Source organism: Phoenix dactylifera, chromosome 11, assembly GCF_051530095.1.
Source record: "Phoenix dactylifera cultivar Ajwa chromosome 11, Ajwa_hap1_PhDact_Kaust_v1.1, whole genome shotgun sequence".
In the NCBI taxonomy this organism is placed as follows: Eukaryota; Viridiplantae; Streptophyta; class Magnoliopsida; order Arecales; family Arecaceae; genus Phoenix; species Phoenix dactylifera.
The window spans coordinates 26,735,734-26,758,085 of record NC_143200.1 but is presented as its reverse complement, the minus strand read 5'-3'; the positions used below and the strand labels follow the sequence as shown (position 1 = coordinate 26,758,085).

General features: G+C 39.0%; 2 protein-coding genes, 1 long non-coding RNA gene and 1 pseudogene across 11 annotated transcripts; 2 read left to right on the top strand and 2 right to left on the bottom strand.

The window, feature by feature from the left end:
* The first annotated feature begins 17 nt into the window (after nt 1-17).
* On the top strand, nt 18-9,581 carry LOC103702351 (ubiquitin-conjugating enzyme E2 28). 4 transcript variants are annotated; one of them, XM_008784741.6, is made up of 6 exons: nt 18-96; nt 1,478-1,625; nt 2,153-2,247; nt 4,285-4,412; nt 8,717-8,821; nt 9,207-9,581. In XM_008784741.6, exons 3-6 carry the CDS (start codon nt 2,178-2,180, stop codon nt 9,348-9,350), a joined length of 447 nt encoding a protein of 148 aa, XP_008782963.1. In that variant the 5' UTR covers nt 18-96; nt 1,478-1,625; nt 2,153-2,177; the 3' UTR covers nt 9,351-9,581. The 4 variants fall into 4 exon arrangements, with proteins under 4 accessions (XP_008782963.1, XP_008782965.1, XP_008782964.1 ...); XM_008784743.6 differs by having other exon boundaries at nt 35-96; nt 2,162-2,247; XM_008784742.6 differs by having other exon boundaries at nt 35-96; nt 2,141-2,247.
* LOC113462428 (uncharacterized) lies at nt 5,607-7,445 on the top strand. Its single transcript, XR_003384735.3, has 2 exons — nt 5,607-5,752; nt 5,845-7,445. It is a non-coding gene; the product is annotated as an uncharacterized LOC113462428 (long non-coding RNA).
* A 1,227-nt stretch (nt 9,582-10,808) lies between the features above and the next one.
* LOC103702350 (Phosphoglycerate mutase family protein) lies at nt 10,809-16,892 on the bottom strand. Of its 5 annotated transcripts, none has more exons than XM_088707569.2 (6): nt 16,537-16,889; nt 15,978-16,077; nt 14,268-14,447; nt 14,044-14,161; nt 11,725-11,779; nt 10,809-11,419 (listed from the first exon to the last, which is right to left on the bottom strand). In XM_088707569.2, the coding sequence occupies exons 1-5, from the start codon at nt 16,760-16,762 to the stop codon at nt 11,756-11,758; spliced, it is 648 nt and encodes a 215-aa protein (XP_088563695.1). In that variant the 5' UTR covers nt 16,763-16,889; the 3' UTR covers nt 10,809-11,419; nt 11,725-11,755. The 5 variants fall into 5 exon arrangements, with proteins under 5 accessions (XP_088563695.1, XP_008782960.1, XP_008782959.1 ...); XM_008784740.5 differs by having other exon boundaries at nt 11,290-11,419; nt 16,531-16,892; XM_008784738.5 differs by lacking the exon at nt 11,725-11,779 and having other exon boundaries at nt 11,202-11,419; nt 16,537-16,885.
* A 2,059-nt stretch (nt 16,893-18,951) lies between these two features.
* LOC103702349 (transmembrane 9 superfamily member 12 pseudogene) lies at nt 18,952-22,117 on the bottom strand (annotated as a pseudogene). Its single transcript, XR_015971485.1, has 2 exons — nt 21,811-22,117; nt 18,952-21,411 (listed from the first exon to the last, which is right to left on the bottom strand). The product of XR_015971485.1 is annotated as a transmembrane 9 superfamily member 12 pseudogene (transcript).
* Between the last annotated feature and the right edge of the window lie 235 nt (nt 22,118-22,352).

Here is a 22,352-nt window from a genome sequence, read left to right as displayed (position 1 = left end):
ATGTGTTTGCAGTTTTGTTTCTGGTTCAGATCAAGACAAATCAGACCTGAGTTTGCCGGGCAGGAAGTTTGTGACCCAATCTGGAAGAGGAGTTAGGTAAAGTTTGAATTTATGATCTATGACCAGCACCGAGTGATCCATAAGATTGTTTTCCATGAGATGAGGTTTGAGTCATGCAAATTAGCAGCTTTTGCACCCGTTTCAGACTACATCGCCTTATTTCTGATTGTTGGAAACTTAGATTAGAAAAAGTAGCATATAAGCAAGTACGATTGATTTCTTTCTTTCATTCTTTCTTGATTTAGATGTGATTGTTTCATTTATATAAGATAGTAGAACCCTGTGCCTAAGTAGGTGGTATATATTGTACCGAAAAAAAACAAAACAAAAAGAAGTAGGTGGTATTACAAGAGTAGCGGAAATAAAGCTTTCTGCCTTTGCTAAACGCAATCTCAGTAATGGTGTCATCTCAATATAACTGACACTCGCTTTAACAGTTACCAATCGTCGCTATGCTTAAAATAATAAGCGGCCATTATAATATTGTTTTGATGTAAAATGACAAATGATGATAAGAAAATAACAGCACCGTTACCGACAATTTTGTTTACTTAATAAAAAACTTCAGATGGTACAATTTTTTGGGAGAGATTTTTTAAAAAAGCCTAATTTTTAAAAATATTATTTTATTAAGAGAATAGTGGACATACCAAATAACCTTCTTCAGTTGTGTTACAGCAGTAGTCTATAACGTCTAGATGTTTTATTTTTTTTTTTATTCTGAGGATAAGGAATTAGGCCAAAGGTCTAATTCAGTTTTAAAAAACAAAATTTTAACGCCGGTTGCATCTTTCTCCATTCTTATATTTTTCTCCATTCTTATATTATTATAACGGCAGCTATAGCATTACTAAATGTGCCTCCCGTGGGACTTTCAGCTACCATCCTAAATAGTGCTGGAAATAATAAAAAACTATAATTGTGCTTTAGATAAAATAAAATATATGATATGAAATCCACCGTCAAGCATGATTGATTGATGGCATCCCCGTCCTTCCTCTCAAGTTCTTCTTTCAAATAGTTCGGTATTTCTCATTAGTCACATATCAATTCCATGACGCTAAAAAATAAAAAAAAATGAAATTCTTAAACTGCATCGCGTCGAGATGCTGTACGTAGCAACGCGGTCCTCACCCTCCCCACAGCTCGTACGCGTGTAAAGGCGGACGTGCCAAGCCCCAGCGTGCTTCTCACGCGACCCCACGGCCGTCCCAGAAGAGTGACTTAAACAGAGCGATGCAACTATGTCGTCACCATATTAAGCGCCACTTTTTTTTTTTTTTTTGTTGACGTAGCGCCACTTTCTTAACAACCACTTCACTACCACACATCACCCGATCAAATCCCTCTTATCCTCCATCGAACGGTCGAAATAATCTCACTTTTGGTCTTATTATCTGACGTGGCAATTTCTCAGGTGGAAAAATTCACTCGAAATTGCCGCAGTAGCCCGACTATTAAAATCTCGAAACCGCCCATTCCAGGGGAACGAGGCGGAGAGAACGGGAGAAAAGCCCTAGGGGGCCAGCCATCAGCACTTGACCTCTCCTTCATCTAATCGATTGGTACGATTATCTTCTTTGATCGATCTCGTCTTGTTCGATTGCGTTTGTATTGTTGGTGTTGTCTTGGCCGGTGCCGTGGATTCTTTGCTTGTTTCCGTCGTCTATCCTTTGATTTCTAGCGTTTGGGTGGGTGTTGTGAGGATTGGATGTGGCGGATTTCTTCTTTGGTCTAGATTCTGTGTACTTTGAGACATGCGTCTGTTAATTGGAGATTTTTTTGATGGTGTTAGGATTTCCGCTGGCTTTCATTCAGAAAGCGTCTCTCTTTTCTGGTTTGCTTATATTAGAGTTCGATTTTATTGGGTATTTGTTCAAAAGATCGGATTTGTAGTGGGGGCTTACGAGTCTATGTTGTGATTCTTCGAACCGTTATCGGGATTTTGGAGCATGTCATGGAGGACGTTTTGCTTCATAAAATCAGCTTTTATTTATTTTTATGGAAAATAAAGATAACGTTTTGTTTATTCTTGTTGTGACACTTGGATAATAGTGGGTTATCTCTAACTGGATTTCAGTGGTTTTGATAGGGTTTACAGTTTTTGGTAGCCACAAATGGCTTCCAAAAGGATTCTGAAGGAGTTGAAGGACTTGCAGAAGGATCCTCCCACATCATGCAGCGCTGGTTTGTTCCCTTCCGTGCCCACTTCGTAGATGATACTAAGTTCTGGTCTTTAAAAAAAAAATCCTTTTTCCTCTTCTTTCTTGTTCTCCTGTTTACACTTTAGCAGTAGATAAAATTGTTTCTTTTGATGATGGTAGAGAAAACATGGCTGAATGATGTCCTTATCGTTTCAATTTGATGATGGTTTTACCAATGATGCTCTTCGCTGACATTTATTTAAATTCCGAATGCTTTCTTTGGTTGAATGGAGAATTTGTACGTTCGTATGCCTGCTTGGAAAATAGGGACCCATGAATCTGGGCCCTTTAATAATATTGCATTAGACTGCTTGAAACATAGATTGAAGCAGGGAAAACTTATCCTTGCAAATTTTGTCTCAACTGGTGGTTGGGCTCAGTTATATCTAGGGTACTACTACTATGTTTATGATGTATTCATCTGTGATGATCTTGTTATGTAAATTCTTTTTTGTGGTAGTTGATTGCGTAAGTTGTGAATTATCAGCAGTGATATGTGATATCAAATTGATATGAAAATTAGTTTTAACATGTAGATTTTTCCTTTGTCTTATATGTGAAAGGAGTTCTCTGGTTGCAAGACCGTGACAATGCATATGGTGGCAACTTGAGTTTCCATTAACCACTTTGCTGGATTTGTAGTAAGATCTTGCATTTAGTCATATAGATGATTTATCATGCTTAAAACCACCAGGTTTAATGTGCAGAAATTTCTAAATACAAATATATATGTATAAGGAGTTTTGGCTCATTTAATCATTTACACTTTTAGGACTAAGTTTATGGATTGCATAAGCATCAGAACTCAACAGGGCCCTATGATTCCCTTATCTGCCCTTTTGTATTACCAAGGCTTAGCCCTTGCTTTTAAATTTCATATGCTTGTGATAGATGAATTGCCTATTGGTATTTAGGAGGTGAATTATGTTTTTGTTCTTTGTGGGCGGTATTACAAGAATTGGTGATTTGAGAAGTTCAACTTAGGCAATGATGGTCTGAAAGTTTCTAAATATGACATGAGTCAATTGGGTCACATTAATTAAAAAAAAAAAAATAAATCCAACAGGTTATTGCTGAGAACTTCCAAAGTTATACCTTTTATCGTCTTTGACTTCTACATAAGATAGTAAATGTAATTGAAGGCAGTTTAATAGAATTTGGGTATGGTGTTTGATACAGAGAATTGCTTTGGGGTATACTTTTCTGACATTTCTGAGACTATGCTTGGCATGCCTGCATGCATAAGATCGATTTTATGAAGATGAATTTTAAGATGGATACCTGTGAAGTCATAAACTCTGAAGGATTTAGTTATATGGATCACATAGAGGTATTGTAGTTCTTGATTGATAATTACAGAATGTGCTGTTCCAGATTGAAGTTGGGCGGATTCCAAATTTCATAGGGCACAATTTTAGTCAGATCTAAAAAAGGTCCAAATTAAAATTTTTGAGGTACTGCCCAAGTTGGACATTTTGGTAGATTCAATATACACATACCTATAAACAAAAGAAAATCATATGTTCTGGAGACTTAATTATCCATGCATCAAGTTATCCAAAAATCAACCCACCATATTTTGCCGCTAAAGCTACTAACTGGGGGCAATTTGATGTGTAGGCAAGAGATCTCTGAAATGTTTTTTGTTTATAGGCATCCTAGACTTCGTAGATTACATTCAGTGGTTTATTTTAGCTCTAGCCATTGAATTGGTCATGGGTGTAAAGTCCTCTTTATGCCCTTCGTGTATTACATCCTTATTCACACATACATGGATTTACATGAGGATGGTCTAATAGAATTTAGTAGGGTCAGTTGATTATTACTATGGATGCATTTTTACATGAATAGCCTCTTATTTTTATGAGTTTCCCTGGGTGATAATTATGGCTAGTTGGAAGTGGTGTTTAATATAATATTTCACAAAAATTAAGGGATCAGCGTAGAAAGATTGAGAATACTGTTATTCCCTTATATGACTTATTATTAAAACTACATTTTGACTATTCTGTGTTGTCAGGCCCTGTAGCTGAGGACATGTTCCATTGGCAAGCGACCATCATGGGACCTGCTGACAGCCCCTTTGCAGGTGGTGTTTTTCTCGTGACAATTCATTTCCCTCCAGATTACCCTTTCAAGCCACCCAAGGTGACTATTTTTTAATCACTTGATGACTATTATCAATTCACATGTATATATGTGGAGTGGCAAATCATTTTTAAAGAATCACTTAGCTTAGAAAAAAAGAATCATTTTCAAAGAACTAATAGTATTTGTCACTTTCCAAATTACCCTGGCCATATTGCTCTTGGAGGTCGTATCCACTTTTACATTTTACCAGACATTGCTAGCAATTAGATGTTTTTTGGGTTAATGTTTCTCGACAAACTGATTTCTTCAGTTTTGCCTTGATTGTTGGAAAATGCAACCAGGGTACAAATTATACTATTTATAAAAAAATTTATCCATGTTTAAAAAGGAAAATTATTGAATTGTTGAGACCAAATTATTGGCTAATGATCAGCTGAGAACATTTTGATTTGCTGTAGAAAGGTTCTGCTCATCCATGAGGATGTATATCTAGATAAACTTTTGAGCGGAGTTTTCATCCAAACAAAAAGGTTTCATGCACATAAGAGGATGTGTGGTTATTTTTTTTTAGTAGGTTGGTTCATGTCATTGGAATCATGCTCCTTGGGGAAACTTATGCCCTCCCTCTAATTTTTGTGGGGTTTAAAGTGGCTTGGCAAGAGAAAGGAGTGAGGTGGGAATGTGTATGGTTCTTTGTCTACTGACTTTGTGTTCTCTGAGCAAAACTATGAAAATGTTGTACCATTAGTGAGCCAACAATAGTTGATCTATTTAGCATTAGGCAAGGTCTGCCGAATCGGGCCGAACTGCTCGGTTCAGGCAGTACCGAACCGACCCAGTGCGAAATCGGGTCGGTTCGCTAATTGAAAACGGTTCTAACCCATACACTGGGTCGGTTCGCTAATTAAAAATGGTTTTGGGGACTGGTTGGCCGGTACCGGCTTGTACCTGTCGGAATCGGCCTGTACCTACCGGAACCGGTCGGTTCGCACCGAGTCAGGGAGCAATGTGGCAATAATGCCATAGTGGCCTGCTGGGGACTTTAAAAGCCCCTTCAGCAGCATTGGAAAGGCTCGAGCTTCCCCTTTCAAAAAAATTTACAAACAACACCGATTCAAGCTATCAGAAGGAACAGTCAAGGCTAAATAATGTGTGTTTCCTCTCTTCTATCTTTTTTTGGGGGGATTTGAAAAAATAGCTCTAAATTACAAAATAAGATTCGATTTGGGCTTTTTTTTTTATATGTTGTAGATCTATGGACGGTGTACACACTAACATAAGAGGAGATTATTAACATAGTACAACACGGTTCTTTTCAGAGACCAAATTATTTAGAGAGGACAACGATAGCTTTAGAGTGCGAGGAGTTGTCGTTAGTAAGACAAGTATAAATTCAGGTATGTTATACATCAGAAGGATATTTACCTGGTGTTAGATAGTTACTAATATGGTACTATCTTATATCTATTTTTCTTCAATATTTTTGTAGCTGAATGGTGGATTCATTTTAGGCTGTCCGCGAAAAATCTTAAGCGGATAGATATCCGGATTCTCTTCCAGACGGTCTTTTTGAGTGGCTGTGAGCGCAACTGATCCACCTTTGCCATCATCCACAACAAGCAGAGAAACCGTTTCACACAAAAGCGCCTTAACGATCTTGTATATGTTCACTGCAATCTGAGGTTGAGGCTAAAATACATTCAGAAGAAAGTAGAACTCAAGTATACAGATCCGGTCCATAGTGCTTTCGTTGATGATGAGAATGATCTTATGATTGGATGGCTTGTGGGCCAGCAGCAGGAACCAGAGCTTGACGAGCCAGGATCGCCTCCACGATCGGTCAGTTTCGTAGCTAGCGGGGCTAGGATCGATGCAGAGCAATGGACCGAGCGCAATATTTTACGCATTATTACGACTGATCAACCACAGCTACAAGAGAGCCAGTCACCACATGACTCATTGTTCGAGACATTCTCTTAGAGATACGATCGAGAGATGCTTAGATGAGGCCACTACGCAATCCGGTCGACGTGGTCAGGAGGATGACATAGCCAGACAGGGAGAGGTCGAAGGTCAGAAGGCAGTTGTCTAGCACACTAAAAAAGAAAAACAAAAGGCACCTGCAGCCCTAATGGAGAGTGTCGAGAAGTCTTGGAGCAACATTGATGACAGTTCTAGTGGTCGTGGATCTGCTGGCCATGGAGAGAGTGGAGAATGGGGACACTGTTCGTGAGATAGCCGCAAGGCGTTCTTCGATACATCGGCGAGTTCCAATTTATGCATGCTATACAGGATAGAGACCACGATGCATAATCTAGTAGAGTGCGCGAGGATACGATTGCATATAAAAGACAGGCTCCTCGAGGTCATTCAGGAAGACATGATGCAGCTATAGATGATCTCGCACGTGGTGTAGGATCCATAAACATATCAGATTTCAAGTTGTATGCTGGATCCTATTACCTGCAGCCACATACAACTTATAATCCATATGGATACGGATATGGATATGGTGCATCTGAGGCATCTTTCGGTGGCTACTATCTTATTTAGTTCGAGGCATTTTGCGAGTCGGATTTTGCTGCCAGTATATTCGGATGGGTCTCTCCACAGTCGTATTATTAGTTAAAGGATATCTTTTAGAGTTAGAGCTTCAGCGAGAAATTCGAGAGTGCTTATAATCTGGCGCGCATTCCTTATAAGATGGACGTACAAGACTACAACGTCGCTTGGTTAGAAAGGTGGGTTGATGTGCCTCCTGACTGTGCTGACGATTTAGTTATTTACGAGAGGCATCACCACTCGACCTGATTTTAGATATTAGTATGTATGTTGAACTTTAAATGTATGTAATTGATTGTATTATTTTTTTAATTTTTATGTCACCACTTGATTTGAGGATATTTTATGTTTTATTATTTTAAAGTAATAAGATGCATCATCTAGGTTGAACCAGGATCATAGAAACATAAAAAAAAATCAAAAAAATAAGAAAACATCAATCAAACATTAAATTAGACTTAAATTCATAGAAAAAGTTTGAAATGAGGGATTACCAATTAAATTTTTTTGAGAACTCAAAAAAAAAAATTAGGGCGTGCCAGTCCGTGAACCAGAATGCCCTATCGGTTCGATTCGGCACCGAACCGTACTGGGGCTGACCGGTACAGGTTCCGATAGCGGATCGGCGGACCTTGGCATTAGGTATTACCTTCCTACCCTTGTGGGAGTACATTTGAATTGGGGCTTATTACGGGAAGGTGATCCCTCACTGCACAACTTTTTTGCATCTCAAGTTATGCCAAAGCTTACAAATGCTGGCAGAACTCAATATCTGTAGTGCTGCAGGCGCTGGCAAATGCCCAAATAATTTTAGGATTTGCAAATATGGAGGATGTCTAGATAAAGCTGATGGTCAAATGTCAAAACCTTATAATATCACACTGGTTCAGACACCAGTCTTGGTGAACATTTCTGTTTTACACATAATTCCTGTATGGTGTGCCTAGTGTTGAAATTTTTTCAATGTCCAATCATGTTACCTTGTGCACTATCACCTGATTGTTGGAAAGGCTTAAATAAGGTGGTGATGAAGTTTTGAGGGTTGGAGGAGGCTGTAAATCCTATTTTCCTAATTGTGGAGGATATTGAAAATACCATTTTACTGGATCCTATTATCCGTAATTTTGAGGATTGAGTCTTGTCTACAACCTCCTATGATCCCTCATACTTCTCTTACTGCGACTTCCACTACCTGACAACTCTCTCATCGAGTGAGGATTGTAATTAAGTGTATGAAAACGGAAGTGAGTGCCTCAAAAAAAAGAAAGAAAAAAAAGAAAAAAGAAAACAGAAGTGAGATTACATTTTCACCTGGCAGGTGCAGGCCTCACATGATCATGAATTTGCCAAGCAATAACGAAAATCAAGTTTGTTTTCTGTTGATTTCTCCATTTTTATTCTATTTTTGTTGCAATTTTTGCCAGTCGGTCACAATCCTTACATGTTGGTCGTGAATTTTCCAAGCATTATTGCTCACTGAGGGCCTGTTTAGTACAGCCCAAGAAGAAAAATGAACTAGACTGAACTACATGTCTGATGAATTCTTTCTTTTTTAAAATTGTTTGTAAAATGTTTAGAGCTTTCGGAAGCAAAGTTTTATTGCTTTCAAAAAAAAATTTGAAATTAAAAGAAAGGGTTAGCAGAAGTGCTGTGCAAATGCTATCTTCAACACCAATCTCCATTTTATATTTCACTAATTTGTAGAGAAACAAAAACACAAAAACAACAATGATGCTAAACAAACTCTGAATTTGTTTTATATTGAAGAGTACATGCAGAATACTAAATTCCATCTTCAGGTTTCCTTCCGCACCAAGGTCTTTCATCCAAATATCAACAGCAACGGTAGTATTTGCCTTGACATTCTCAAGGAGCAGTGGAGCCCAGCTCTTACTATCTCAAAGGTAATTTTTAATATTTAACTAATCTTCCTGTCTTTTCAAGAAGCTTGAAATCTAGTTTTAGTTTCCTATATAATTATGTGTTTGAAAGCACCTTGACTATTGGACCTTTTGATATTTGATACAAAATTGAAATGACATTGAGGAAGCATGATTTTGAGTGTCCATGAAGTGATAGTAGTTTATCCAGTCAAGAACTGTGTTCAGTGGGTTCAACATTCGCTGCCTTTCAGAATGCACTGCAAGATGGCAGGACCAGGTTGAATTGGCTTGTAGCAGCTGCCATGTTGGAATTATGGTTCTGCTGTTGTCTTTCTATTGATAGGTCTTATAATTTTACGCTCTCCATGATCTTGCTTTGAGCCTATGTACGTTCTTAAAATTGCAGGTATTATTGTCCATTTGTTCACTTCTGACGGATCCCAACCCAGATGACCCACTTGTGCCGGAGATTGCCCATATGTACAAGACAGACAGAGCCAAGTATGAGTCCACCGCTCGCTCCTGGACCCAGAAGTATGCCATGGGTTAAAAGTCTCTCTGTGTGCCAGATTCTATCTGTGGGGCACCAAATAAGGATAAAGTCTGTCGTTTGTGGACTAATGACATGTTAAGGTCGTTAAGCATGTGGTGAAGAATATGTTGTCCTTCGTGTATTGGGTTGTTTTTTCTTGATAAAGTTTAGACTGAAGCCACTTTCAAACTCGATTATGGTTTTCGTTTGCAGTGTTCTATTAATATAGTTTATATTGTCCTTTGTGTATTGGATCGTATTTTCTTGATAAAGTTTAGACTGAAGCTGCTTTCAGACTCGATTATGGTTTTCCTTTGCAGTGTTCTATTTAATATAGTTGTGTAGGTGTCCAAGGACACTCTTTGGTAATCTGGTGGCTGGATGTCTCATCTCTATGATTAATGTTGAAAGAAAACATCAATACATGGTTGCAGATGTTGCCTCTCTTCCTTCATCCTGTGACATTAATATTGAAATTCCATCACATTATGACACTCTTGCCTCTTGGTAGATTTCTGAATATAATTGATGTTATCGGACAAATTGGTCTTCCAAGTCAAGCAGGTTGCCCCAAAGGAACTCCAGTCTCCTGAAAGACATGACGAAGCTACCCCACAAACTGCAACGATGGTTTCCAGACCAGTGGGAGAAACTGTTGGATTGTGACAGTATTCAGCAATCTCATGGCAGGAAAGTTGGATTTAAATACTCATGCCATGCATTTTAGAGCTACCAACAATGGATAGCAGACTACTTCAGAATCGTGCATGGTGACAGTTTGGTGCAAGTGCATCCACCAATTCAAAATTAATCCACATTAACCTGGTTTGATGAACCAGATGCCTTGATAGCGCGATACTGGACTGGAACTGCATGGATTTAGGGGGGTAAGATCTGGGGGGAGATAAAAGAGTATACAGGATAGAAAGGACTGGTGTGTATCCATTTCATGGGAAATCAGATGATCACACGAGTCAGAAATACACACTTCCCGGCACACGCATTGCACGTACCAAGTTCTGGTAGATATTTGGAAGGGCCTTATAAACATTCCTATTGCCGTTGGGAAGCCATTTTGTCCGCTGATGTGTGGCATCATGCCTGAGTAAAAGTTGTATGGAGTGATGGGGTAGGCTAAGGGTGCAATACTGATGGTAAATCTGGTGCCTTCATAGAAGTCTTGTGCGAAACCTACATGTCATGTACTGCATTAATAACTCGTGTATCATGAGAGAGTTGGCATTCCAATTTCCACAAAGGCTATGCTTACTGAAAGCTTACATATATTTTTTTTACTACAAAGAAAGATGTTTCTTCTTAGATGAAAATATCATGCTGAATATGTTTTCCTTTTCCTTCAGAAAGGGCTCAAAATCAGTACATGCACCATGGTTGCTGTTTCTGAATTTAAAAATTGACTCCACCTGGAGACTGATTGGTTATAAAATCCACCAAAAAGGTTACTATAGATGCGTATTCAGTTTCAAATTCATAACTCAATTACTCAAATGTGAAATGGTTCAGAATAAACAGTCCAAGCTTGATTTCACACTATGATCAAACATTCAGATATCTAGACTATGATCAGTGAAACAACAATTCGATGGCAATATCATGGGAGAATCATTAGAGTAGGAAGCAACCGAAGCACACAATAACCTCCGTTTCATATTAACAGCAAATTCTACGAGGGCATGGCTGAAAATTTGCTTCTCTTTCTTGGACTCGAAATATTTTAGCTCTAGTGAAGAAGTCAGGAATTTCTTCTATTAAGTGCACAGCTCCAAACAACACATCGGAACTGACTCCAACTTGGATATACTTGCATATGCCTCATCTTTCAAAAGTGGAAGAGACTAACTTGGGCATCATTATATACACCTCATCATTCACCAACATAAGTATTTGTAAGATAAGCCGGCGGCCTCAGATGAAGACTTGTGCAAAGCTATAATCTGTTCTCCACAAATACAAGTCAAAAAGCAAAGAAAGCTCGCTAATCAAAATTGAGGAACATCTCACAATGTGGAATCAGGCTTCACAACTCCACAGAGCTTCCAACCTCCAAGGCCAGCCAAAGTGAAGGCCTGTATTATAGAAATTAATTGGGACTAAATCACATCAAGCAGCTAAGAGCTAGAGAAAACAAACATTAAATCAACTGAAGGTCATTCAGTCAGGTGCCACTTTCATATTTTATTGAACTGAAGCCCTTCAATGCAGTTACCAGATGTGGCCTAAAATTTATGAGCCCTTTACTGCAGTTCTGAAATGTGGTCTAAGATTTTTGTAGCATAGACAGGCATAACTATAATGCTAGGTTACTCTACATCTTGCCATGGGTATCAACTGTAACAACAACAAAACCTGTAAAGTCAAACTGATGGTGTACCTATGCTGCACCGCTTTCACAATCCATCAAGTCAAATCGTGCAAGGGGGACCATACTATGAACACAAAATGGGCAGAATCAGAAGACACAAGAAAAAGGAAAGAGAAAAGAAAGATTTGTGATATGATGCATTTCTTGGTTTGTAACAGAAAAGAACTAGACGGCAATAGTTGATATATTTATTACAAAATGAAAATAAAATATTAGATATTTTCCAACTTTCATTTAATAAATTTTGCTTTCTGTAGAGCCATACTGAGAGATCAAGTCCCAGAGATATCTTTCTGAACACAAACGGCTAAGAATCGGCTTTCAATATGATTTGGACTTCTATGGGCTTTTTTTTTGAGGGTTCTGCCTTGGGATACATTAAATAGTGCAAATGCCATGTCAAGATATGAGACCAACCTTTATAGAGAAATCAGACCCATTTCTGGTTAAACGCAATCCTCATTACTTTAATACTCCAGTATAAATCGACAGCTTTCCTATAATAGTCGCATCCTTTTGGAAACATAAATCAGTAAGCCACAGTTTTGCCTACAGCAACATACATTAGAAATACTAAAAAGCCTCCTATAAGTACCCTCAATTGAAGCACTTCTTTGAACTAAAATATACAGATCAAGAATTAAAACTCTTTTGATGTTATTGTTACCTGTCCTAAGTTACCCAAAAAGATATCTTAGGTTAGTCAAACAAGTAACATTATAGCCTTGTCGCAAGATGGACTGAATTTTTTTTTCTTTTTTTGATCATCTATGTAGTGTGCGACAATGGATTCATGTTACTTCACTGATTTATCCAATACAGTCACCAAAAAAATTGCTCTGACGAATCATGATCTCTCATGGAAACTTATTTGCTTTAAGGATCTTGTTTTACCACTGGTTACTATAAAAGACAACTTACACGACCCAGACCAAGTTACGATATTCTTGTGGAAACCAAAGTGGACTTTTCAAGAAACATTATGCAAGTTCAAATTTGAGGAGGATGTGGTAGAAAATTGGGAAAGTTAATTTAAACAACAGTACCTACCAGCTAACTCATCATATACCAATACTTTCTCTAACTTATTTTGAGTGAATTTCTGAATGATGAAATGATCTATATCTGACAGTGATCTGTCTAATTTACATCTAGTTTTTGCAAAGCCCTGAACATAGTCAACTAGGCAAATGCTTTTGTTGCTGGCCAAGAAGTGAAGGCTGGTTGGAATGGAAAGAAGAATGGCTGGTTTAGAATAAGAAAGAAGAAAAGAAAAGCACAGGAATTAGTCCTCTTTTCTTTCTCTACCTTTCATTCACTTTCCAATTTATTATCTTCTTGAAGAATTCTGTGCAGCAGAATTGACAACTTTCTGCCACATAAACATGAAATCTAGCAGCTAAAACACTTTGCCTCATCCACTAATTTAGACTCTAAACTCCAACTTAAAATTCATTGGATCTGTGATAGGCCGAAAGTGGTTTGGTCTATCGATTTCAGATTTATTGCAGATGCAAGAACTAAAACTCAGCAAAACATTTCTTTATCTTCCAACATAGATTGAAGTGCTGAACCAGTACGACATGTTGACAACTTGACATCTCTAGGTTCCTTTGGATTTAGAAAACATTCCTTTTGACCAACATGTCTATCAATTTTAAATTTATTTCACATACAGGAATTAGAACTCAGCAAAAATATTTCTTGCCTAGACTCCAACACAGGCTAAAGTGCTGAACCAGTACAACATGTTGACATCTCTAGATTCCCTTGGATTTAGAAAGTCTAGATTTTTTCCATAACTGAATAAACTTTTTGATGTTTTTTAGTTAGATCAAATGTTAGATTTGGTCCACAATCTAAACCTGCAAACAAGCATTAGATATATACCTTCTCATCCCTATTCCCCTTTTCTATTCGAACCTCCCTTAATTTTTTAACCATAATGATCCTTTCTTTCACTGATTATCTTTGCCGAACCTCACACCAAACAGATGTAAGATAGCGAAAAATGGTCCCTTTTCCTCAAACCTGGTAATTATGGTACTGGATTGCATCAATTTACTTTGTTTGAAACTGAACACTCTGCTCAGTACCTACCCTTGTACCAGATAGGTAGACCAAGACCTTAGCTGCAACAAATCAAGCCTTCACCAGATGTTTCTTGTTATAACAACTGAAGCTTTTACCTGAAGTCTCACAGTCTATACTAGTTTGCATCTGCTTCCTTTCTTAAGCAAATGCAGAACTTTTTGAATTTGAACCATTGAGTTTATCAGTATGCAAGAAAGTAACGAATCTGTCATAACATAGTGTTATAGTGCTAACCTCATCCCATGATTTCCCAGTAGCTTCAAGCAAGGCAGCATTGGAAGTCTTCAATTCTACTGTAGCACCAGAAAACATTGAGGCCGCTTCCTCCCAACCCCTATTATGTCCCATGCACCTGTGCCATCACCCTAGCTTTGAGAACCTCAGAGAAATATAAGCACATATTTTAGAACTTTCAAAGTGCAAAGATTGAGATATTATGAATTTCACGTCAGACTCACATCACAGTGAGGATTTCATCCCTTGAATACTCACAGATAGCCTTCTGAAGGTGTTCAGCAGTCTGGCCATCCATTGCTGCAACAGAGTAGAAGCTTGGTATAAAATATACCTCTGCTTCAGAAAACCCCTGTGCATGTTCTTGCATGATTTGCAGAGTTTCCTTTGTTCGAGTGGCATTGCTGTTATAAGTGCAGCAGAATAAACTCACATTGTCATGTTCATATTGATTTTTTAATCAATTAAGGAATACTCAAATGAAGACAGAAGTTGGAGGAAAGCTTTAATTAAGAACTTGCAGGGCCAGGGCGGGAGAGAAAGCAGTAGAAAATGATGAGCATGTATGTGCGGAAACTTCTTCTGGGAGATGAGGGATAATGTATGATACTTGAAAGAACTTTCAATATTAAAGTTTTGGTAAGGATCCACCGCTATATATTGATAAGTTTTTCTGATACTGCACCCATAAATCAAAACCAATTAAAAAGATTACTAGTGCAATGATGGGGTGAGAAAGATGCACCAAATGACCTAGTCTCTGGTTCTAACCAAAAATATGTGCTTCCCAAAAATATTTCATAACTTAAGCTCAAACAACAAGTCATGATTAACATTTCTGAACTATGAGCAAAATATATGGTCAAACCTTGATTATCTTTTAACCCAAAATATCAACAGGTATCATGCATGTTACAAACATGAAACATGATAAGAAGTGAAAATTTTGAAATATGCTATTTCCCCGTATGTTTTTTCTTTTTTTTTAGCAGAATCAGATTTGCTTTGAAGCTCTCCCTGTCTTAGGAAAGAGCAAAGAAAACAAAGCTATAGCACACTCTTCTTGCAAAAGTAAGGTAACCGTAACTGTATTGTCTCCTGCTAAGGCCTAGCCTAGCCACCGCCTTTTGTTATCTTCCCCTTCCATATCCATCCTAGGGTAAGAAGAAGTAGAAAAGAAAGCCCTTCATTCGTGAAAGAAGACTTCTTAAAATCAACCACCCGGCAATGAAGGTAGGGTAGAGGCATTCGAAGAAGCTATTTTTTCAGACGCTAAAAACGGAAGATACCACTGGAGAATTTCTGGTGAATTACTTCTATCGGGTCGCCAACATGTTTTTCAATTTGATTTTTCTTTTAAAAGATGAGGGCCCATCAACACACCTGGGAAATTAAATCTACACTGACCATTTGTTACCTTCAACAAATCTATACACACAAAAGAACTCCTCTGAGGTTTGCATCTTTACTCCCAAGATAGATGAGCTCTCTAATTTCAAGAATTTTCCTTTGATTGCCATTAAGAAGTTAATATTTGTACACCTTTGCCCCACCATAAGCATCCTTCTTCCACACTTTGATTTTTTTCTTGTAACGTTTTTGTGGAGTAATGAAAATTTGCAAAGGATTCCTTTCATTTCTCTTTCCCAAGCTCCTCCATTTTAAAACCTCCTTACATACAAGTTATAATTTTAGATAACCTACCGTGATCAGAGAAAATTTTATATGAATATGCAATTTGTTTGGACTCATGACGAGAATTTTTGCCTAAAGCCGTCAGATCATAGAGAACAAATATGAGGTCTATAATAATGTCCATTCACTCAATCTCTGCTTCATAATTGAGAGTACATAAAGCATTTTCAACTGTTCTATAAAAAGCATAACAACAATGTAGACTCATGTAAATCACAATTTACTCAGAAAGTTCAAACCTGGATAGAATAAGCTCAGGTATCCATCCCATCTGCTGAAGCTTGTAAGACACACTGATCGCATCAGTCCGCCCAAGTTTACTCAATGGGCGACCATGATCTGACCAAAAGAGGGAGAAAAAGAGGGGTTAAAAAGGAGAAATACCTATCCTTGATTAACCGATTTAATATTATGATGGATATTATCCGACTGGTAGAAAGAAAACCAATTCACAATACGCTTGCATCCTATATAAAAGCATCGTTAATTATGCTTCTTCTGCAAACTTTCTCCTCGCATCCACCATTTTGATTTTTCACTTATTCCTCCATGTTTAGCCTTTGCCAAAAGATCGTATTATAAACTATCATGAACTAAATATTGAACTGACTGTGGCAGCAAACCCCACTCAAAAACACGAGGGACAAAATCAAATTTTGATGCTTCCCGGGAGACCAGTCGCACCAGACATCGAACGAACCGATTAACCACGCATTGTAACTGAGAGAAAGACCAAAAACCCTAACTTTCAGACTCCAACAAACAAGCAGAGAACCATGAGGAATGGCTTACCCCTACCTTTCGTGAAGCGGTCCCCGAGAGCGCTCTCTGCGTGACGGAGGAGGATAAGGCGGCGGCGGTGGAGGGGCTGGGCGGAGGCCTCCTCGGAGGCCTGGGGCTCGGCAGTGGAGACGGAAAGGGATCGGGCGGGGCGAGGACTAGGGTTTCTGGGGAACGGACTGGGGAGGAAGAAGGAGGGCAAGGAAATGGCGGACGATCCACAGCAGCAAAGAGGCGCTCTCATTCTCGTGGTGTTAAATATGAGAGCAGTGGCACAGAGTAGAAGAAGCTTCCTTTTTTCTTTTGGGTTTTATCCATGGAGCTGCTCCATTATATATATAGCCACCTTTTCTCTGGTGGCAGTGATATTAGACCCCATTCCTCATTTTTGTCCCGTAACTCCGGTTGGTCCTGGAGAAGGACTTCGATTAAAGTTTACTACCATTTAAAATTTGCCATGCACGTATAAAAAAAAAAAAGAGCATACAAATTCAACCATACGTAGGACCTGATGATTTGTATTTCATTTTAGATATAATATGTATTGCAGCATTTAATAAACCATGGTTTATCTTTGTTTTAGAAATAAAGCAGATATAAGGTGCAGACCAAGTCTATATATTTGCCAAACAATTTTTTTCCCCTATTCTCAGCCTAAAGCCCTTAATTTTACGCATCACTTATAGGTGTAACTTCGTGACACCTAGGCCAGGTCTGTCTGATGGAAGAATTATATCAAGACGGATTCAAAATGTTAAAAGAATTAGACTATGCTCAATGAGTAATTAATGGGGCTAAGAGCCAATGGCACATGAAGAAAATTTTTCTATATCCCTGTTTTGCCATCAGTATTGGCAGTACTATTACATAGTATTGTAAATCTCAAGACGAGGCATAATTTCTATTTCTTTTAGCTGATATTATACATAGCGGGTACGAATACATCTAAAAAAAAATCAAAAGATAGCAAGTTTCATAGTGCATCGTATAATTCCCTCTCCCCCAACCAAAGGGTCTCTCTATAATGGTTAGCCACACATAAGACAACCTAATCTGCTGCCCCATTGGCTTCTCAAAAAATATACATGCTTTACCTGCAGTGACATCCTACCACTGATCATAGCTCGGACATCCTCGAGCAACAAATGGTTATCGCCCAGCCCTCCCACTCTCTATTGGATCTAACCAATAACTGTAGCCGAATCATCCTCAAATAACACTGGCTCGTAGCTTGCGCCAAGCATAGCATACGCCAGTCCAGGCTGCTCACAACTCAGACATAATTCCTAACTGTTGGTGCTCTGCAAGCCTCCCATTGATTACCGAGTTGGAGCTTAATTGTGGTACGTCTGGTTACCAGGAAAGAACACAGGGCTCCACCCTCCATGGAGGTCTGGCATATGGGCATACCAGAATTCAGACACATCGCATTGATGTCTGCAACGGGTAAAGAAAAATTCCATCCAAATCAACTTATCTCGCCATCCAGTAACAGCTAAAAAATTCGTAAATAAATCAAAATATTGGAAGTAGAAAGGTAAATCAGATTGATATAAGACTTCCTTTAAGCTGTTTTCAAAAGAGAAAAAAAATGAAGAGGACAAAAGAAAGAAATGATAGTTGAGCCAACATAAAGCGGCCGTTCTAGCGAGCTGCCGAAAGCAGCCCCTACAGCCTGCTTCATAACTTCAATCGCATTGCCGTTGAAAAAATAGGTTGCCGGTAAGCACAAGGCTATGGAGAAGTACATGAGAAATCTACCTCTGAATCTCAAAGAAGGTTGCCTCCATCCCTGGTCAATAATTATATAACATAAACAGTTACAAAAAGGACAAGGAAAACATCCTCCATTTTTCCTCTGTATTTTGCCATCCATGCGTATCTTGCCATGAATCAGAGATCAGAAATCATGAGCTTAAAGTAGTTTCACCACGTACACGAGTTCGAGCAATCATTAGATTATTGTTGCTGTCAGATCAGCCACAGAACACATGTTCATTGATAACAAGCATGATTAACTCGATGCAGGGGCTGATGGCACAATATAGAGTGGCAGCCTGAAACACTGCTTAATGTTAAATGTCTACACCAAGTGCAGCAATCATGTCATCCATAATAAGCATATAGTGGCTGTATATTTCTTTCTTTCTTCCTTTCTTTCTTGAGAGAGAGAGAGGGGAAGGGAGGCTTGATAAGATACTATGCTAATGATATCAATAGCTATCACATTCAAACCGGGCACACTAAATAGATGCACCTATAGCACTACTTTCCAACTGAACCAGATTAATAAGAAATTACGGAGTAGGGAGAAAATCCACATTAACTGTTACGCAATGAAAATCCAATTGAAAGGGTTCCAGATGCCACTCCAGCAGGTTTAAAATCCTATAAGAACCACAAACCACTCTTTTCCAGAATTAATCGACATCATAGAAGGAAACTGCTAATATTTGCAAGAACAGGTGATCCACATTAATAGTCTCAATAACATGAGTGAAAAATTGAAATAAAAGAAAGGAAAAGTTACCATGTAGCCTAAAATAAGCTTAAAAGCATTGAAAAGAGCGTCTTGGAGGACATCATGTTAAAAAATTTAAAGTAAACCAGTTAATCATCTAATGCTGTAGGTCACTGAGATTCCCCTCCATAGAATAGGGCCTTCATTGCACCTGGTGATCAGTATAAACATCTCCAACGTATACGGAATACTGAGTGATATAGATCCAAAATCCATCCAGAAACATCTTAATTGAATGCAAGGAACTATTGCACCTTAAAGAAGCTATCCTCTAGTCAATCTTCACAGATGAGAAGAGGTAGTGAACAAAGTAGAACGACACCAGGAAGCCAATGGTGCCAGTAGATAGCATGATAGCAACAGCCATGATAAGTGAATACCCCAGGTAGAGCATAGCTGACACAGGCCCACTTAAGCTCTTAAGATCAAACACCAAGTAGTTGATGGAGTACAGGAACACATAAAGAGCGACCGAACCAGAAGCAAAGAATGCTTTCCACCACCACCTCCAGTCTTCCACACAGAGATGCATGTAAGTCAGAACCACAGACACTTCGGCACAGACAATAACAAGCAATAGGAGGACGATGAGTAGAAATCCAAACACATAATAGAACCTCCCAAGCCAGATGCTGGAGAGGATAAAGAATAACTCAATGAAGAGGGTCCCAAAAGGAAGGGTTCCAGCACCAAGAACAAGCAACCATGAAGGGTATTTCCTTGCTGGAATTTCCCTTGGAATTTGGTTGGTCCTGACTGGGAATTGTATGGGTTCAGCTCGGGTACCTAAGAAACCCCCTAAAAGAGTGAGGGGCACTGAGATGCAAAACCACAGAGATAGAAGAGTGAAGTACAATGAGATTGGGAGAGCCCCTGTGCTCTTGTTCCACCAGAGCAAAAAGTTTAGGAAGGTGAGAATCATAAACACGATCCCAGGAAAGAAGCATGCAATTGACCAAGCAACTGGCCTCCAACCTTCAGACCCACCTTTAATGGTACTCCATAGCCGGACACCAACATACCCAGCAAAAATACCAAGGAAGAGATAAAGGAGTATCATCCCTGTCAAGAGCATGCCCCGTGATGCAGGAGACATGAACCCCAGAGCAGCAAACACAATTGTCACCACTGCCATACATGTAATCTGCACACCATCTCCAACCATTACACAAAGCAGTTTAGAGCAAGTTGGCTCTCTAAACACATCACCCACAACAAGTTTCCAGCCTGAGAGCTCCTCATTCATCTGAACCTGGGCCTCTTTATCCAATTCCTCGTACCTCGTCAAGTCCCTTCGAACAGTTCTCAAGAAAATAACAAACACTATTCCAGCCAAAAAGAAGATTACCATCAAGGAGTTCATGATCGAGAACCAATGGACCTTGGCACCTTCCATCTTCAAATAGGCATCCCACCGTGAGGGCCATCTAATGTCGCTCTTCACAAACTCTACTTCATAGGTGAATGTGATCCTCTCCTGCTCCTTGATCATCTGACACTTGTCGAGCTCCAGGGGGCAATTCACAGAATCAATTTTGTCATACATGTTATGCTTGGACATGGTTTCTGGGTCACGCTTAACGCTGCATGGAATTACTTCGAACCCAACTATCTCATAACCAGACATCTTCTTCTTATCAGTCTCTGAGAACACCCCCATCCCCTCTTCCCCTGTGCTAATGATTTCTACACCACTCCCTTCATACTCATGGACCAAGACCTTAAACTTGAGGTGATTGATGATATAGTCATCATTGCTTCCAATGGGGGTGTATCCAACCGGAAAACCAGTCCACTGAATGGTGAGACCATTTTGTTGAGTGAACCTCATTACAGGCAAGTTGTCGAGAATCATGTTCACCTGATAGAGATCACGAGATCTTTGCTTCAACAGCTTCACCTCATGCTCATTTAATGGCTTTGTCGTGCAAAGATAAAGTGATTCGTTGATATTCACACGGAACCTGTACGGAGAGTTGTCGATCTGATCCCCCATGAGCAGCTCTCCCAGATTCTCTGCACTCTTCTTGATACCACCCGGGGGTGGGCAATAGGGAAGACTATAGTAGCTAAACGGTAGCTCCGTCTCAATAGAGGTGAGTGAATTCACTTTGACTGGGATAGATTCACCTTGAGAGTAGGTGTGCATATAACTCCCAGGAAGATAGAAGCCATTGGAAGGGCGGGTAATCAGAAGCAAAAAGAAGGGAAAGATCAAAGAAAAGGGCCTCTTCGAGATCAATTCCGGCGCCATACAGACCGGGCCTTAAAGCTATCTTCTTGATCTTTTTTCGAAAAAGAAAAGTTGAAGGACTTAGATCTAAATCCACCAAGCCTTACCTACCTCCAAAACTAGGTCATGTTCCGATTACCTGGAAACCATAACAGGAACCCTAAATCAGACCCATCCAAAAATAGCATTTTTTAATCTAACCATGCAAGCAGCAAATCTACGGATCCGATAGCCATGCCAGTATGAACAAATAAAAAGCAACGATACATAAATTTTGGATTCAAAATACTAAAAATCTAGCAGGATCCAATGGAAAAACCGAAGTAGAAATATATATGAACTCCTTTCACATCCAAGTAAAGAAATTAACAAAATCGAAGCACAAAGCGTGTATCGAACACTGGAAAACAAAGGAAACAACAGATCTGAATCCACAATTACGAGATCTTTTATATATATATTCTTCCAAACTCAACTAAAAACCCTAATTCCAACGGCAAAGATTAGAATGAAATAGATCCAGAGGCAGGAGATGTACCTTTTTCGCGGGATTTGATCTTGATCTCCTCCGATTCGGCGAAAAAAAAGCAAAGTAGAGAAAGAGAAGAGATGGGAGCTCTCGGAAGAGATGGGAAGAAGAAGAAGAAGAAGCAGCGCGGAATGTCGTCAGGATGGCGTGGAAGTACCGCATCACTCCCCGTAAAATATTTTGATGTGGTTTTTGTTTGGCGACATCTCGACCGTCCATCTGGTGTTCTTTCTAAATTGGATGGAGGATTGACTTAGAGCGAACCTTGAACGAAGGAAGAAGCTTGGAGTTGAGCAGCATTTCCCTTTCCCCGCCTATTCTCCGCGTATCAAGTCCAATAAAAACATAAATACATATTAACATAATTAAAAATAAGTAAAATAATAAAAATAAAAAAAAAGTAGTGGAACAAAATATGTTTTTCATTGCTAGCTTAATTTACTCTAGCTGTAATTTATGATTTTCATTCTATTTCTCCTTTTTAATCTGCAAACTTTGGACCCACCCTCCTTCCCCTCACACTCAACTCTATTATAGTAATCAAGACTCAT

Bases quoted from the DNA above. Each gene is read 5' to 3' on its own strand.
- LOC103702351 (XM_008784741.6), top strand. From the start codon at position 2,178: ATGGCTTCCAAAAGGATTCTGAAGGAGTTGAAGGACTTGCAGAAGGAT. The intron at 2,248-4,284 runs GTTTGTTCCCTT...CTGTGTTGTCAG, and splicing joins TCCCACATCATGCAGCGCTG to GCCCTGTAGCTGAGGACATG. The intron at 8,822-9,206 runs GTAATTTTTAAT...TTAAAATTGCAG, and splicing joins CAGCTCTTACTATCTCAAAG to GTATTATTGTCCATTTGTTC.
- LOC103702350 (XM_008784737.5), bottom strand. From the start codon at position 16,762: ATGAGAGCGCCTCTTTGCTGCTGTGGATCGTCCGCCATTTCCTTGCCC. The intron at 14,448-15,977 runs GTTTGAACTTTC...CACTTATAACAG, and splicing joins CCTGAGCTTATTCTATCCAG to CAATGCCACTCGAACAAAGG. The intron at 11,420-14,043 runs GTTAGCACTATA...TCTATAATACAG, and splicing joins CTGGGAAATCATGGGATGAG to GCCTTCACTTTGGCTGGCCT.